The sequence below is a fragment of the Erythranthe guttata genome, chromosome 13 (genome assembly GCF_056151865.1).
Source record: "Erythranthe guttata isolate IM_541 chromosome 13, IM_541, whole genome shotgun sequence".
NCBI lineage: Eukaryota > Viridiplantae > Streptophyta > Magnoliopsida > Lamiales > Phrymaceae > Erythranthe > Erythranthe guttata.
In genome coordinates, this window is record NC_142545.1 from 17,808,136 (window position 1) to 17,823,232 (window position 15,097).

General features: G+C 37.3%; 2 protein-coding genes across 6 annotated transcripts; both read right to left on the reverse strand.

The window, feature by feature from the left end:
- Nucleotides 1-87: 87 nt before the first annotated feature.
- On the reverse strand, nt 88-2,272 carry LOC105968698 (fructose-bisphosphate aldolase 5, cytosolic). Its single transcript, XM_012993344.2, has 3 exons — nt 1,841-2,272; nt 821-1,503; nt 88-544 (listed from the first exon to the last, which is right to left on the reverse strand). Exons 1-3 carry the CDS (start codon nt 1,866-1,868, stop codon nt 179-181), a joined length of 1,077 nt encoding a protein of 358 aa, XP_012848798.2. The 5' UTR covers nt 1,869-2,272; the 3' UTR covers nt 88-178.
- On the reverse strand, nt 1,841-9,399 carry LOC105968697 (uridine kinase-like protein 3). 5 transcript variants are annotated; one of them, XM_088812038.1, is made up of 15 exons: nt 8,997-9,288; nt 7,632-8,094; nt 7,168-7,589; nt 6,703-6,772; nt 6,067-6,185; nt 5,881-5,977; nt 5,116-5,195; nt 4,741-4,935; nt 4,477-4,560; nt 4,325-4,385; nt 3,427-3,487; nt 3,225-3,318; nt 3,060-3,132; nt 2,882-2,964; nt 1,841-2,793 (listed from the first exon to the last, which is right to left on the reverse strand). In XM_088812038.1, exons 3-15 carry the CDS (start codon nt 7,213-7,215, stop codon nt 2,644-2,646), a joined length of 1,215 nt encoding a protein of 404 aa, XP_088668164.1. In that variant the 5' UTR covers nt 7,216-7,589; nt 7,632-8,094; nt 8,997-9,288; the 3' UTR covers nt 1,841-2,643. The 5 variants fall into 5 exon arrangements, with proteins under 5 accessions (XP_088668164.1, XP_012848795.1, XP_012848796.1 ...); XM_012993341.2 differs by having other exon boundaries at nt 2,306-2,793; nt 7,168-7,259; nt 7,931-8,094; nt 9,028-9,399; XM_012993342.2 differs by having other exon boundaries at nt 2,306-2,793; nt 7,168-7,259; nt 7,931-8,094; nt 8,997-9,312.
- Between the last annotated feature and the right edge of the window lie 5,698 nt (nt 9,400-15,097).

Genomic DNA, 15,097 nt, shown 5'->3' on the forward strand with positions numbered 1-15,097 from the left:
CCAGAATATATAAAAAAAAATGTAATTAATAATATTGGTATTAAATAATAGATAATATGAAGAATTAAAAAAATATGTAAAGAATTAAAAAAGAAGGGAGGGAGTAGAACTTTGGCAAAACAAAAATACAAGACTTGATAATTTAGTTGAAGAAAAAAGAAGTTGCATATTTTCACAATTAGTACTTGTATCCTTTCTCGTACAAACTCTGAGAGGCCAGACCATCGCCGCCGCTTCCGCCGCCGTACTTGCCGAGGGTAGCCTCGGAGTTAGCCTTGCACCTAGCCAAGAACGCCGCCTGCGCTATCTCCACATTCTCCTTCTTCCCCGCCCATGTCTTCAGCGTGCTCTGCTGCAGCGCCCTCCCGAACGAAAACGACAGCGTCCACGGCTTCACCACTTCCAACTTGTTCATCGCATTCAGATTCACCGTCGCCTCCTCCTCGCTCTGCCCCCCGGATAAGAACACTATCCCCGGCACCGCCGGCGGCACTGTCCTCCGCAGCGCCGCCACCGTGTACTCCGCTATCTCCTCCGGACTCACCTGCAATTATCCCGTATATATTTATTTACGCCTTTATTTCTTTCTATTAAAAATATTAAAATTGATCGGATAATTAAAACAAAGAAATAGTACAGTTAAACCTCTATAAATTAATACAGTCCGACTAGAAAAATTTAAATTTATTAATTTAACGAATTATTAAATTATCACGTTGTCACCGAGTCGGAACCGAGAGAACTATTATTTAAGTAATATTATTAATTTATTGAGTATTATTAATTTATCGAGGTTCTACTGTAATTATCATTTATTTACCTTGGGACTGTCGGAACCGGGAGTGACCATGTTAGGTTTCAGGAGAGTCCCTTCGAGGAGCACGTGTTGGTCGTTAAGCGCCTTGTAAACCGCCGCCAGAACCGTCTCGGTGGCGGCGGCGCATTGCTTGATGTCGTGGCTCCCGTCGGTGAGGATCTCCGGCTCCACGATGGGGACGAGCCCGTTCTCCTGGCAGATGATCGCGTAACGCGCCAAGCCCTGTGCGTTCTGCTGGATACTCAGCTCGGACGGCTCGGTGGCGCCGATCTTGAGAACGGCGCGCCACTTGGCGAACCTGGCGCCGGCCTTGTAGTACTGGCTGCAACGGGAGCCGAGGGAGTCGAAGCCCTGGGTGGTGGTCTCGCCGTTGGTGCCGGCGAGGTCGACGGTGCCCTTGTCTACCTTGATGCCTGGTAGGACGCCGTTGTCGAGAAGGACGTCGACGAAGGGTTTCCCGTCGGTGGTCTTCTGGTAGAGGGTTTCCTCGAAGAGGATGACGCCGGAGAGTAAGGGGAGGGCGGAGGGGGAGGTGAAGAGAAGCTCACGAAGTGCCTGGCGGTTGGATTCGATGTTCTCCACGTTTATACTCGAGAGGCGTTTTCCGATGGTCCCTGTGCTCTCGTCTGCGGCCAATATTCCCTTTCCCGGCGTCGCTATGTACTTGGCGTTCTTGATCAGTTCCTCTACATACACAAATTATACTCATTAATTTTATCCTAATTATTTTGTGGCTTCTAATTAGTTATCCAGAAAGTCTGTGGTCACTGTTACTAATGTGATTTATTAATTAATTCTTGAAAACTTGGTCTGAATAATTTGAAGAAATTATATTCGAACTCTTTAAAATTAATTAAAGTTAAGAAAAAGAAAATTGCCCTCAACGTAATATTCAAGAAAATTATACACCAACAAGTTGCATGCATGCATAAATTCGAATTGAATTGAATTTCATATTTACGTTTCATCAATCAGTTATATACATATATATATATATAGGTTTATAAGTTATGGGAGACTTACCAGCGTACTTGCCTACGAATGCAGACATGGTTTTTGAATTTGCAGGTATGGATATATTTGCAGGATAGGGTATAGTCTGTAGTACTAAAAAGGCGGGTAAAATATGCAGTGTCTATATAGAAACCATGGATCCAGACGGAATATTCCAAAACCATCCATCTTGGACACGTGTCAGAAGACCAGCCCAACGAAGGTTATCGTCCTTGGGGATAGAGCAACGAGTGACCACCAAATGGCAAACGCGCCATGACACTAGTCTATTATTATCCAATTCCTTAAAAACCCCATTTTACCCCCAGATATTTTCCAATAGAGAAACTCCAAAAAATATCTTTTAACGCTCTCCCTCTCCCTCCGTCTATTCCTTCCGTTTGATTGCGACGTTAGTGAACCAACTTCTTATCTAACTAACTCTCTACTAATTAAACGTGTTTATAATAATAATAAATAAAATCGAAAACTATGTAGAGAATAATAACCGTTGATCTTCAGATGTCCGTGTATCGGAAAATTGTTACCCGTGATTAAAACATCACCGGGATAATTATATAACATAGCCAGTCATTGAAACGTCGAAAGTCGAAACAGGTGATTTACTTCACCCATGCAGCAGTAATGTATAGTTCTTATAACTCATGAACACATATCCTGCTTAATGTGCAAATGCCTGAATAAATCTTCGGCATTCAGATAATTATTAGCGCGCTTTTTATCCTTATTGAGCTGATATTTCGTTTCATTTGTGACTATAAATAAATCAGGTGGAGGTATAACTGGGGGGGTGTGGGCCCCCACTGTGGGGCTCACTCGTCATCTGTGCCGAAGTATCTATCGCCAAATTCGCCCATACCAGGGATAACACGGTAATCTTCATTCAACCCAATTTCAATCTCAGATGTCACTATCTTCAATCGAGGGAAACGCTTGCACACCACATGTACTCCTTGAGGTGCCTGAATAATTCACCGTAAATAATTTCAGATTTTAAGTAGCTCAAGAGGGAGAAAGAAAGGGGAACACTGTAGGGTTTAGTGAACTCACAGAAATTAGATTAAGGAATATGATATTGCACTCCGGTACACCTTTCTTGATCAGTAGAGAAATCGCTTGAACAGCCGAATTTCCTGGAGATAAATCGATATTTCAAAATGAGGAAATGAAAATAAATACAGAAAGAAAATAATACTTTGGCAAGATGAATTATTATAAAGAGGCTGACCTGTGCCAAGAATCGGATCCAATAGTAAGACGTGCCTATTTGAGATGTCGGTAGGCAGTTTTTCATAGATCAGCTGCATGAATAAAGATCGATTCATCAGAAAACAATGGAAGCAAGTGTTGGGCATCCATCATATACGAATAAGAAAGAACACTTTCTGCTAACCTGTTGACCGTTATCGCCTTCTCTGTGAATCAGAATTTTGCCAATTTTGATACCTTTGCAACATGCGCGCAAGGCATTCTCCATGCTCTCACCACTAGAATGTTATTTCAAAAGTTAGAACGCAAGAGAATAAAAAAATAACAGACGCGCTTTCGAGAAAGTACAGAAACAATTGAAGAAAAAATACAGATGATTTTTTTACCTTCTGATAACAGAGACACCACACAATCTCTTACAGAAGTCTACTCCGGTGTACACCGATCCTGCATTTACAGAGGGATTCAAAGAAATATAGGTGTTATTTTCATACGAGCACTACAATGTAAAAGCAATAAGTCAAGATAGACTGCTGGATGAGCAAGTGTTACGTCAAATAAAAAAGATGATTTCTGAAACATGCAACAAATAATCATGAAAGTTCTTAAAAAGTCGTATAACATCAAACCGGAAGACATACATTCATTGTGTTACTGTTCAATTCATTACGGTTCTTATAAGTCATGAAAGTCCATATTCAAGAGCAGCACGTATTTGAAATAGTCCAAGAACGAAACCAAATATTTCAATTCCCAACGTTTGTTTCCCAATGATTAATACTTCCATGAAAACATAAAAATATAGAAACACAATCTGAGATTTGGAGAACAAAATAGCAATTATATAAGCAGTCAAGAGGGAAGGGGGCCAAAATGTACATACTGTTTTTAACACTTCAATCAAAGCAGTAGAAGAATATATATACGCCAAAAGCTACAAAACTCGGAAACTTGAAACGGAATCTAATGCTTTACCGAAAAGAAAATAACCCGAGGTTCAGGATGCCCATGTCAAAATTTTCACCATTCATGGTTAAAGTCCATGCTTTTTATTTCAATATGGTTAAACTTGAAGTAGTGATATAAGCAACGAAGGATATTATCCATAAATGAATGATACTGAAATACTTATTTTTACTAAGCTAAAAAGCACCTTTGAGGCAGAAAAGGAATATTTGCAAACTAAATGCCAGAGCCTTCAATAAGGAATGCATTAAATACACAGAGAGTAAATCTTAAAGAAACTTGAGGTCGTATCACAAATAATTAACTATGGTGGCTCACCAGTAGGAGTTGTCACCTGCATTTCTGTAAAAGGAAGATGTCCAAGACCATGTTCAACGACCTAAGATGCACAAAATTCAACAAAATAAACAAGTAAACAAATGAAGGTCATCTCAATGAAAATATGTCGAATAAGAAATACATAGGCATACCAATCGAATCAACCGGTCAGAATAAAAGACAAAGTCATGTTTAGTTGTCTGAGCATCACGTATAAGTGTATGCATACCACGTATCTGGGCAAGAAAAAAGATGATGTCAACTCAATAGCAAGGGTAAAAAAGGTTGAGGGGTGGTGGAGCAACCTTAATTCAAGTTTCAATTAAGTCGTGGAATGAAAGGATAGTAGATCTATAAAACTCGTATTAGAAAATATAATAGGTTTACTTAATAAATTAATAAGATGGAAAGGATACCTGAAATGTTGATTGGATGACATATAAATTAGGATATATTTTACAAAGATCATGTTGACCAAGTTTAGTTCGAATATGTTGTACGATCAAGTCAACGGCAACATGATTGTCTCCTCCACGAGGAATGATAATGTCAGCATACTTCTTTGTTGGAAGTATAAAATCGTCGAAAGCAGGTTTTACAAACTTTGAGTACTGCATGCAGATGAATCCTGATGATTAGTGAGTGATCAATTGTTGCTCAGCATCAACAGTAAATGGAAACTTAAAACTTCCGATAATCTTAAAATGCAGAGATAAATGCATCTTAGGAATCAGCTAATTAGACTATACTAGTCAAGAATTATCTGAAATAAGGGATGCACATTTCGCTACCTGATCAAGTATCATGCCAATATCTCTACCCTTTTCTGATGTATCGCGCCTTATTCTCCTGGCTAGGCGTACATCAGCATCTGCACTTGGAATGACATTCGAAGGAACAACAATTACGTAAGAGATGAACCACATATAAAAAGATGCCATAATACATAATACAAACTAGAAAAAGAAGAAGTATAGTAAGAACACCCTAATAAACCTCAACCTTGTTGATTCAACAAAATTGCAAAAGAAAGTATCTACAAGTAACTGCGGAAATACTCCCAAGATTACACGTATAGTAGTAACTTAATCAACTAAAAAAAATCATATTAGTCTGATCCAATAAATGCGGGTGATAAGCTCTCTGAAATTTTATAGCAAGTTTTTTAAGCTACTCTTAGGGAATTATGTCTTGCATGCAAGGGAGCAAAATGGGGGAAATGATAAACCTGGCAATTATGTAAATAAAAATTAATGGAATCATAGTGCAATTTTTTTTTTTTTTTTTATCAGATCCAATAGAGACAGGTGATAGGTGATATGCTCGCCGAATTTTGCAGCAAATCGTTTGAGCTACTCTTAGGGGAATTATGTCTCTAACATACAAGGAAGCAAGACAGGAGGAAATGATAAACCTAATAATTTTGCTCATAAGAAATGTTAGAATCAAATTCCCATTATGCCAAATATTCTACTGCCCAACATAGAATGTAATTTGACAGACTTATTGATTATTGAATGATGCAAATAACTGTGGATAGGAAAAGAAAAACGAACCTGTATCTACGAATATTTTCATATTCATCAAATCTCGGACACGCGGATCATGAAAGATGAGTATGCCTTCTAAAATAATAACATCTGATGGATTTACCTGCCAAATGCGACCAACGAAAATTAAGTTACTTTAAAAAAGTGAAATAAATTTACAAAAAGAATATTATAAAACAGAAAGAAAATTACTCTTCGGCTCGGGAAGACATCATTTTTATAACTCTTGAAATCATATTTTGGAATATCTACTGCTTGACCATGTTTTAAATTCTCCATGATACGAAGTAGGTTCTCCGTGTCAAATGCATCTGAAATAAGACGAACAAATTGAATTAATAGAAAGCATGAAAATCCTTTCACGATGCAGGACAAACACAACAGATAAATCTAGTAGAGCAACATCTCCTGACAGGAAAAGAAATTAAATAAAATCCAGATGGCGCTTCATTGGATACTACATTATTTAAAACCTTCAAATTTCTCCTAAAACTGCTGTTATCTGAGCCAAAAACTTTTTACAAATGACGCAAAATTTTATCATAGTTCTTACATATACAGCTGAAAAGAGTTCGACATGATATTGTGGCTTTGTACAGTTTATAAGAAACACAAAATGAATTAGAAAATATGCATGAATAGATTGCAAAAAATCACGCAAATGCTTGAACGAAATAGTTAGCACTTCGCATATAGAGGACAAGTGTAGAACAAGATCAACACTGCTAGAGTTTAACCCTTGAACAGAGAAGAATCAGTTACTTGAATAAACAGGGGTCTGGTTAACATCCAAGATTGACAACTATCAAAGTTTAAGACAATACCCACCAGGATGGTCAAAGTTGTATTCATGGACTCTTTTAAGTTCTTCTGGTGTCAAATTGTGATAAAAGGAATCCTGCCAAAATGTCTCATGGTTACGTGTATTAGATATAAGGCAAGTCTTCAGAAGTCACCCCAAAGAAATAAATGAAATGAAAAAATCAGATAAATACACGATACATTTTCTAAATCACTTTAAGAAGTTGCGGTCATGAAATAGGGATATAACTAGCGGGAAAAAAAAGTTTGACAGCTGAACAGTCTCTGTTAGTATGAACTGTGAAGTAATTGAAGTACTGCTGATATTTCAATTTGAAAAAGATTGCACTTGGTACATTTAAAAGGACTACAAGAGTGAAAATAATCTAGACTAGGTTGTTGGACTCTTCTCTTCTGAATTTGAAATTCCAAAAGTTCAGTAAGTTCATTCTGTATTTTCTGACTTACGTACATGAAGATAGCTTGCATTACCTGATTAACAAGTACGACACGTTGATCATGAAGCTGTTCAATAATCATATCACAAACTGTAGTCTTCCCAGATGCTGCACCTCCAGCAACTCCTGATCCGCAGTGCAGAATGTTCAAGATGACCAACGTGAAGCATTACAAATTACCAAAGAAAATGATTATACATGGGCTCAAGAACTATTATTTTGAAGGAAAATAAAAGAACCAAGTCATAGTTTATAGATTCAGACACGGATCTTTGTGAGCTTACAAAATCCAGGAACGCCTAAGCAAATTTACCACTGATTTGCCAACAATCACTTAACATTTGATTGCAGATATCATGTTTTAGTGGGCTCAATGATTGTAGAGTTATACTTAAATCATTAAGATCACCAATATATTTGCATCTCTGAAGTAAGCAGAAGGTAACAATGTATGCCCTTATCCTGACCCATAATCTACTGATCTTCCCATAGGTATACAAAATTTAAATTGACCACCGCCTCGAAAGACCTCGACATTTGCCATCAGTTTTACGATGTGGTTGTGATGAGCAAAACATTTCCTTTGAGCTAAGCCAATCTTTCCAATGCAACATTTTACGAGACATAAATTTTCAACTTGCTGAAAATTTTGAATTTGAATCATTTTTTTTTATCACCATGTGGCACATTAAAAGATATCCTTATGAGCTATCAGTGATTCTCATTCATCAAAATTTCACAAAACTATGATAGCTAGTATTTGGCAATGTTGGAAGAAGATAAAATGATTGTACTACCTATGACAAAGGGCTGCTTCATATTTTCAGTTGCAGAGGTTGTTGGCTGTTCAACTACAGAATTACTTGGGTCTGTATTCTCTAAATGAAATCCAGAAAAATGAACTCCTGATGAAGCCTCGATCATATCTTCAACTGCTTTTGAACCCATTTTCAGGCTTCCCCTGCAAATTTAGACGACAAAAAGTTGAAAGAAGAGACGAGGATACAACTATACGAATAAAAGCTTCAATCAGACACGGAAGAAAAAAGAGAAGGCTTTCAAGTGAAGAAACTTTACTTGGAACCTTGAAAAGTAAGATTATGTTGTCAATATTCCCAAAGAGAGTTTTTGGATCAAGATTCCTTGTAGATATGAATTTTGCAGAATCGATTCAAAAGAAAGAAAAAAAAAAGGGAAGCTGGTTGTGAATCTCACAATCATTCAAATAGGACAGAATTCTAAAGTAGGAAAGTGACTAGGACAAACAGAAAGGGAAATAAGTGTTATCACCAGATGCCCCTAAAATATCTCACAACGCTACCTTTCACTGCACTCTATATTCTTAGTTGCCCAATCAAATTGAAGTCGCTTCACCAATTAACAGCAATAAATCGAAAATTGCACCAAACGCAACAGATCATTATAACATGTTTCATCTAACACCAGATAGCAAGTCCACAACCAACAAGTACGGCCATTTAAATATTATCCCATCTATTAGCATGTGTAAATCAATCAGTAAACTTCAAGAAATAAATAAAAGAAAATAACAGAAAATACTGCCAATAAATCAATTGGAATGATGAACAGTGACTAATCTTCTAATCAAGCATAGTTGATTGATTAGCCATTAAAAGAAAAAGGTCGCAAATTCATGAAGTATGAGATCAAATTGAGAAAGTAAAGTACACAAATCCCTAGCAAATGCAAACTTTTTTTGAAAAACGTGATCTTCAGCAGCCAATGCGGGAAAATCCGTATTATCCCATTGGCGAAAAATACCAAAACCATAGGAAAAAATTATATCGGGCTAGATGAAGCTGTTTTACACATCAGATTAACCAATGCAGCTTCGAAATATACCTGACGATTATCTTCAACGAATTCGGCTTACAGCTTATTTGCGGCGCTTTTAATCAGATTTCAAACAGTAGAGAGAGGAGAGAGAGAGAGAGAGAGAGATTAATGGTAGCCGAGTTCAATACTGTGTGCGGGGGGATTACACACACGATGACGATGAATTTATACAGCAGTAGAAGATTCGGAGGTATGCATAAATGGGGGCTTCAGATTTAGCGAAATTACAGAGGGGCCCACGCCCCCACTTTACCCCCCGCCGCGATCTGTATATGCATCAATTCTTCCATCTTTGGACGGTCATTCTCTTTTCACCGCCCCCGATTTTCACCTGCGGGCCCCGCACATGTCGACGTGGGGTACGATCGTGTGTGCTTGCGTACTTGGTTATGCGTGAGCCAGCAGTGATCTGTCGAATCCTGTCCGTCCATGTGGAAGCTTTTGGGTCCCCGCTAGATTCCCCCGGAGATGCCTGGGCCCACATTAAGTTTTTACTTTTCTAAAAAAGGTTTGTTGAAAATTGAAATTTAACCCTTTAATTATTTTTGTATTTTTTTTCCCTAAATAAATAATCTATTTTTATTTGATAAAACGACAATAAATTTTCAATTTTTATCGAAGCTTTTTGTATTATATATTACAATATACGCTCACATTATTATTATCTCTTATTTTCTCAAACTCTACTGTATGAGCATTGATCGGCCGTCTTTCGCATCTTAATTGAATCAACTGATTTTAAATCGATTCATTCTATAAATGTGTAAGCGTGTTCCTTATAATTTTTCAATAGTATAAGTAGGGGTGAAAGTCGGATGGATCGGATCGGAATTAGCCTTTTCGGAAAATTTCCAAAAAGTTTCGGAAGTAAAAAATCAATTCCTATTCCAATTCCAAAATTTTCGGAATCTAAAAATTCATTCCAATTCCAAAAGGCCCGGAAATTTCGGAATTTCGGAAAAAAATCGGAAATCACATAAGCTTAAAAATTTCAAACTTAGCGATTTTTTTCTAAAATGATCATAATTTTCCAAAAATAAGAACATCCACATCAATAAAAGTAAAACTAAGAACTACTAAATTTCAGTTCAAAAAATAAATAAAAATAAACACAACATAATATCTTATAAAACTTCTAACAACAATTCATTATGTCAAAATCCTAAAAAACATTTATAGGTGTATTTTTCGGAAAAATAAATCTCATATAATATTTATTATTTATAGGTGTATTTTCGGGAAAAAATCGGAATTTTTCGGAATTAATTTCGGAAATCAAATCGGATCGGAAATCGGAAATTCCAATTTTATTTTATATAATTCCAATTCCAATCCAAAAAAATCGGAAAAATTCGGAAATCGGAATTTCGGAAGTCGGAATGAAAAAAGTTGTTCCAAAATTGGAACTTTTCGGATCGGAACCGGCGGAAATTGGAATTTCCGTTCCAACTTGCACCCCTAAGTATAAGTTAGCTGTTCCTTATAATTTAAAATTAAATATAAATTTTATATAAACTATAATCTCTTCAAAAAAAAAAAAAAAGTCTATTGTTTCAAGAAAATAATTAATAAATACAAATTGGAATTTAAATTTGCACGGAAAACGTGATGGCCGAAGCCCAATGCTAAGACATACTTGTCAGAAGATAGATAGATGCCTCGTACACTTGCATGAGCCAATGCCATTTATTTCAATTCGAGATGTGTTAAATGTAAATAAAATAAAATTTCGATAAACTAATAATACCATCTAAATAATATGTTTTTCTATCTTTACTCGGTGTCTGACGTATTAAATTATTAACTCAATAATTTAATGTTATGCTAAATTAATAGATGCATTATTGTATTGTGAAATTTTATATGTTTCTTTTAACTGGTTATAAAATTCGCAAAACACACCATTTTTTTAGTTCTTAAATTATTTATTATGAATAAATTTTCAATAATTTATAAAAAAAAATCACATTGTTTTTAAAAATTATTCAAGTGTTAGTGATATATATATAGCCCAAGTCATGATTGAGTCCAAATGGACTAGTGCAACAGCAAATCAAAGTCATGCAATAGTGGCCCAAAACAACCATATGGACCTTTCGAATAATCTTTTGTAACTAGTTTTTGGGATTTTAATGAGAAAATTATTTGTATATTAAGGGTAAATTCCACTTTACCCCCTCGTACTATTAATTTCGTAGATTTACCCCCTTGTACTTGTACAATTTCCCAATACAACCATCTTCGTCAACTTTTTTCGATTTTCACTCTGACGCCATTTGGTCAAGAGTCAAAATATTGACGTAAATATTGATTTTTTTTATTTTGACTCTCGAGATTAGAAAAGAGAAAGTTTCACACATTCATATATTTTTTTCTTGGGTAAATTCCACTTAACCCCCTCGTACTCTGCCCGAGAGTCACTTAACCCCCTCGTACTCTCAATTTTATCGATGTACCCCCCTGTACTTGTACAATTTCCCATACAGCCCTCTCCGTCAACTTTTTTCAATTTTGACTCTGACGCCGTTTGGTCAACTCTGTAAATTACAAAATTGCCACTGCCTAAACATCGTTTCTTCTCCTTCAACATTATCGTTTCTTCTTCTTTCACCACTCCCCCTTACAAGATATCCCCAAATTGGTAGAATTCACCCTAAGGTAATATAATTTGCATATAAGTTACACCGCTTCTATTTAGTTGGTGATTACATAACATAATTTTGCTTCTTTGTTCAGGTAATAAAGAAATCAACAAGATTCGGGGACATACTCTTCAGTCAAGGCCCGATCGATAAACCTGTCTAATTACCTTGTTTTATATTATGAGTATAATTTAATTTTCTTGTAAGGGGGAGTGATGGAAGAAGAAGAAACGATAATGTTGAAGGAGAAGAAACGATGTTTAGGCAGTGGCAATTTTGTAATTTACAGAGTTGACCAAACGGCGTCAGAGTCAAAATTGAAAAAAGTTGACGGAGAGGGCTGTATTGGGAAATTGTACAAGTACAGGGGGGTACATCGATAAAATTGAGAGTACGAGGGGGTTAAGTGACTCTCGGGCAGAGTACGAGGGGGTAAAGTGGAATTTACCCTTTTTTCTTTGCACTGGGTGGAATCGATCAATTTTTTGGTCTTGATTTTTTGGAAGGGGAAGTAGTGGGAGAAGAAGAAATGACAATATTGACGGAGGAGAAACGACGCGTTATAGGCAGTGGCAATTTTGTAATTTAACCAAACGGCGTCAGAGTCAAAATTGACAAAAGTTGAAGGAAAGGGCTATATTGGAAAATTGTACAAGTACAAGGGGGTAAATCAATGAAATTGGGAGTACGATGGGGTAAAGTGTTTCTCAGACAGAGTACGAGGGGTAAAGTGGAATTTATCCTAACATTAACAAAGGACAAGTTTGTAATAAAAGCGCAAGTCAAACGGTGTCGTAATAAAAGGTAATCATTTGAATTTAGGGGATCCGAAGTTTCAATATGGTCACAACACTTTTGGCTCCTATTTGTTTCAAACTTCCAACGTATACTTTCTTTGTAATTGGTTAGTTAGTTGTTTCTTGATTTCACACTAATTACGGGTTAATAAATTAAGTACCTACCAGCTTTAAGGGCAGGTAAATCACTACTCACTACAGTCATCACTAACCACTGGTCTTTAAGGCGTATTCTCGAAATTGTATTATATCTACAATTGTAGCAATAGGAACATGATTTGGCAATACGCTAATTCGATAACTATGTGTAGAAAACGATTTCTTTCACTTCTGAATCCCAAACAATTCGATTAGGGGTCAGTACACAAAGATTTGAGGTAATTTCTTCAAATTACTCTCCGTTTCTAAGTTGATAGCTTTCGTTGTAGCTTCTTCGTTATTAACTACCAGATAAAAGGCTTGTTCAAGAAGACAATCTAATTCTCCGAAAATGATCAATTGACTACTCCGGCTACAAAAAATGGTTGTGATTAAATAAAGAGCTCCAATTTATCGAGTGGGGGCTAACCGAAAATGGGTGCACGGTGCACCTAATGATTCATTGCAAACAATATGTTTTGCTTTGATTAGCATTCAATTATATATTGCTAAACTTTTATATATTTATAATGCAACATATAAATTAAAATTAAGATAGAAAATTTTGGGAGGCCCAGTGAAACAATTTTGAAATGAAAACCAGATCCACACTTGATGCTAATGGTTTGTAAGGACCACTAATTAATTTAGCATTTAGGCAAAGGCAAAAAACATAATTATGATCACTAGAGTGTGTTGCCTTTTGTGCCTCTTTCATTAACATGCTTTTCTTTTAAATTATTCCATCTTGGTGTCAATATTGTTAAATATTTGCGGTTTATGTTTTAAGTAACAAAAAAAAAAAGTAAAAAATTGCTTCGGATTCTAATAAAATATATGAATGATAGCTTATAAGCTGTTAAAAAGATCTTATAAAACATTTGAGAACTTATAAGTTCTTTGAAAGTGTTTGTTTGGTAATTCTTTTTAAAAAAATCTTAAAAATTCAAAAAATAAGTTTTTGGAGAGCAAGTATTTTAAAATAGTTTATAAGATCATTATTCCAACACTTTAAAAAATAATTTTAAAAATAAGATGTAATAACTTATCATCTCTTAAAATAACAGCTTATCTAACAAGAGCATATCAGTTGTTTCAACCAAGCTTAGTCGTTTCAAACAAACTTAGCCAAACGGGACCTTATACCAAACTCAACTCAATATATGATATGCCTAATTGGGCCAACCCAATGGGCCTACAAGTTATTTACCTACTGGGCCACGAGCCCAATATTGAAGACCAATATCACCGAGGCCCAAACACCTTCAAGTAAGGCTTGGGCCCAACAAAGCAAACCCAACCCAATAAACGACATATAAATAGAGGTTTTCCTCATTTTATTAAGGTACGTCCTATTATCTAAGCAATACTACTAATGGTATTCTCTGGACTATTTCTATGATCAGCACGTCTGACTTGAGCGTCGGAGGGGTTTCCGCCGGATCAACCCCCGGCTTAGCATATGTGTTCTATGATCGCAGGTACCTCAGGATCATCAAGTTGTCAAGCTACTGATCTGCTTTGCTCTCCCAGTTCGTTTTCTACACCACCCTAGGTGAGCTAGTAATTAGCATCATCATTTTGGCGCCGTCTGTGGGAACGATGCAAACCAGATCACGTAGCCAACAAGATCCTCCTGAGGCGTCTGCTCGGAGAGAAAAGGACACAGCAAATGACCTCCCACCTCGTGGAGGCTCTGGCTTGCCACCTCCTCCACATCCCATGGATCCGCCTCGCGAGGTTCAGGTGATCCCCCTTGGGGACCAACCACTCGCTGATCCACCGCTCCCTGCTCCTCGAATGGTTCAAATAACCGAGGATGCGCTTCAACGCATGATAGCAGAAACTTCAACTCGCGCTGCCATAGAGGCCGCGACCCAATATATCGCCACGAGGGGAACAAATGCTCCCAACGCGATACCAGCACCTGCTCCACATGTGGAGCCACCTATGGCACCACCGCCGTCGACTCCCTGGGGGCTTACATCGCCCCCAAAATATTTCGTTCGCCAAGGGTTATCGACTCCCTGGGGCTTACATATGCCCCCAAAATATTTCACTCGCCAAGGGTTATCGACTCCCTGGGGGCTTACATCTGCCCCCAAAATATTTCGCTCGCCAAGGGTTATCGACTCCCTGGGGGCTTACATCGCCCCCAAAATATTTCGTTCGCCAAGGGTTATCGACTCCCTGGGGGCTTACATCTGCTCCCAAAATATTTCGTTCGCCAAGGGTTATCGACTCCATGGGGGTCACATCGCCCCCAAAACATTTCATTCGTCATAGCAGGAGCCAACGCTCCTCCTCGTGAGGCCCCACTGAGTCCTCAACATGATCAATTTCTACTTACTTCTCGAACGGTTCAGATAACCAAAGAAGACCTTCAGCGTATGATCACGGAAGATTCAACTCGTGCTGCCACTGAATCAGTGGCACCATATATCGCCAAGGTGGGGCATCTCACCCCAGTGGTTCATGATCGCATCATCCTAAATGGGGGGCTATCCCATCCTAAAGTTGGGCATCACAT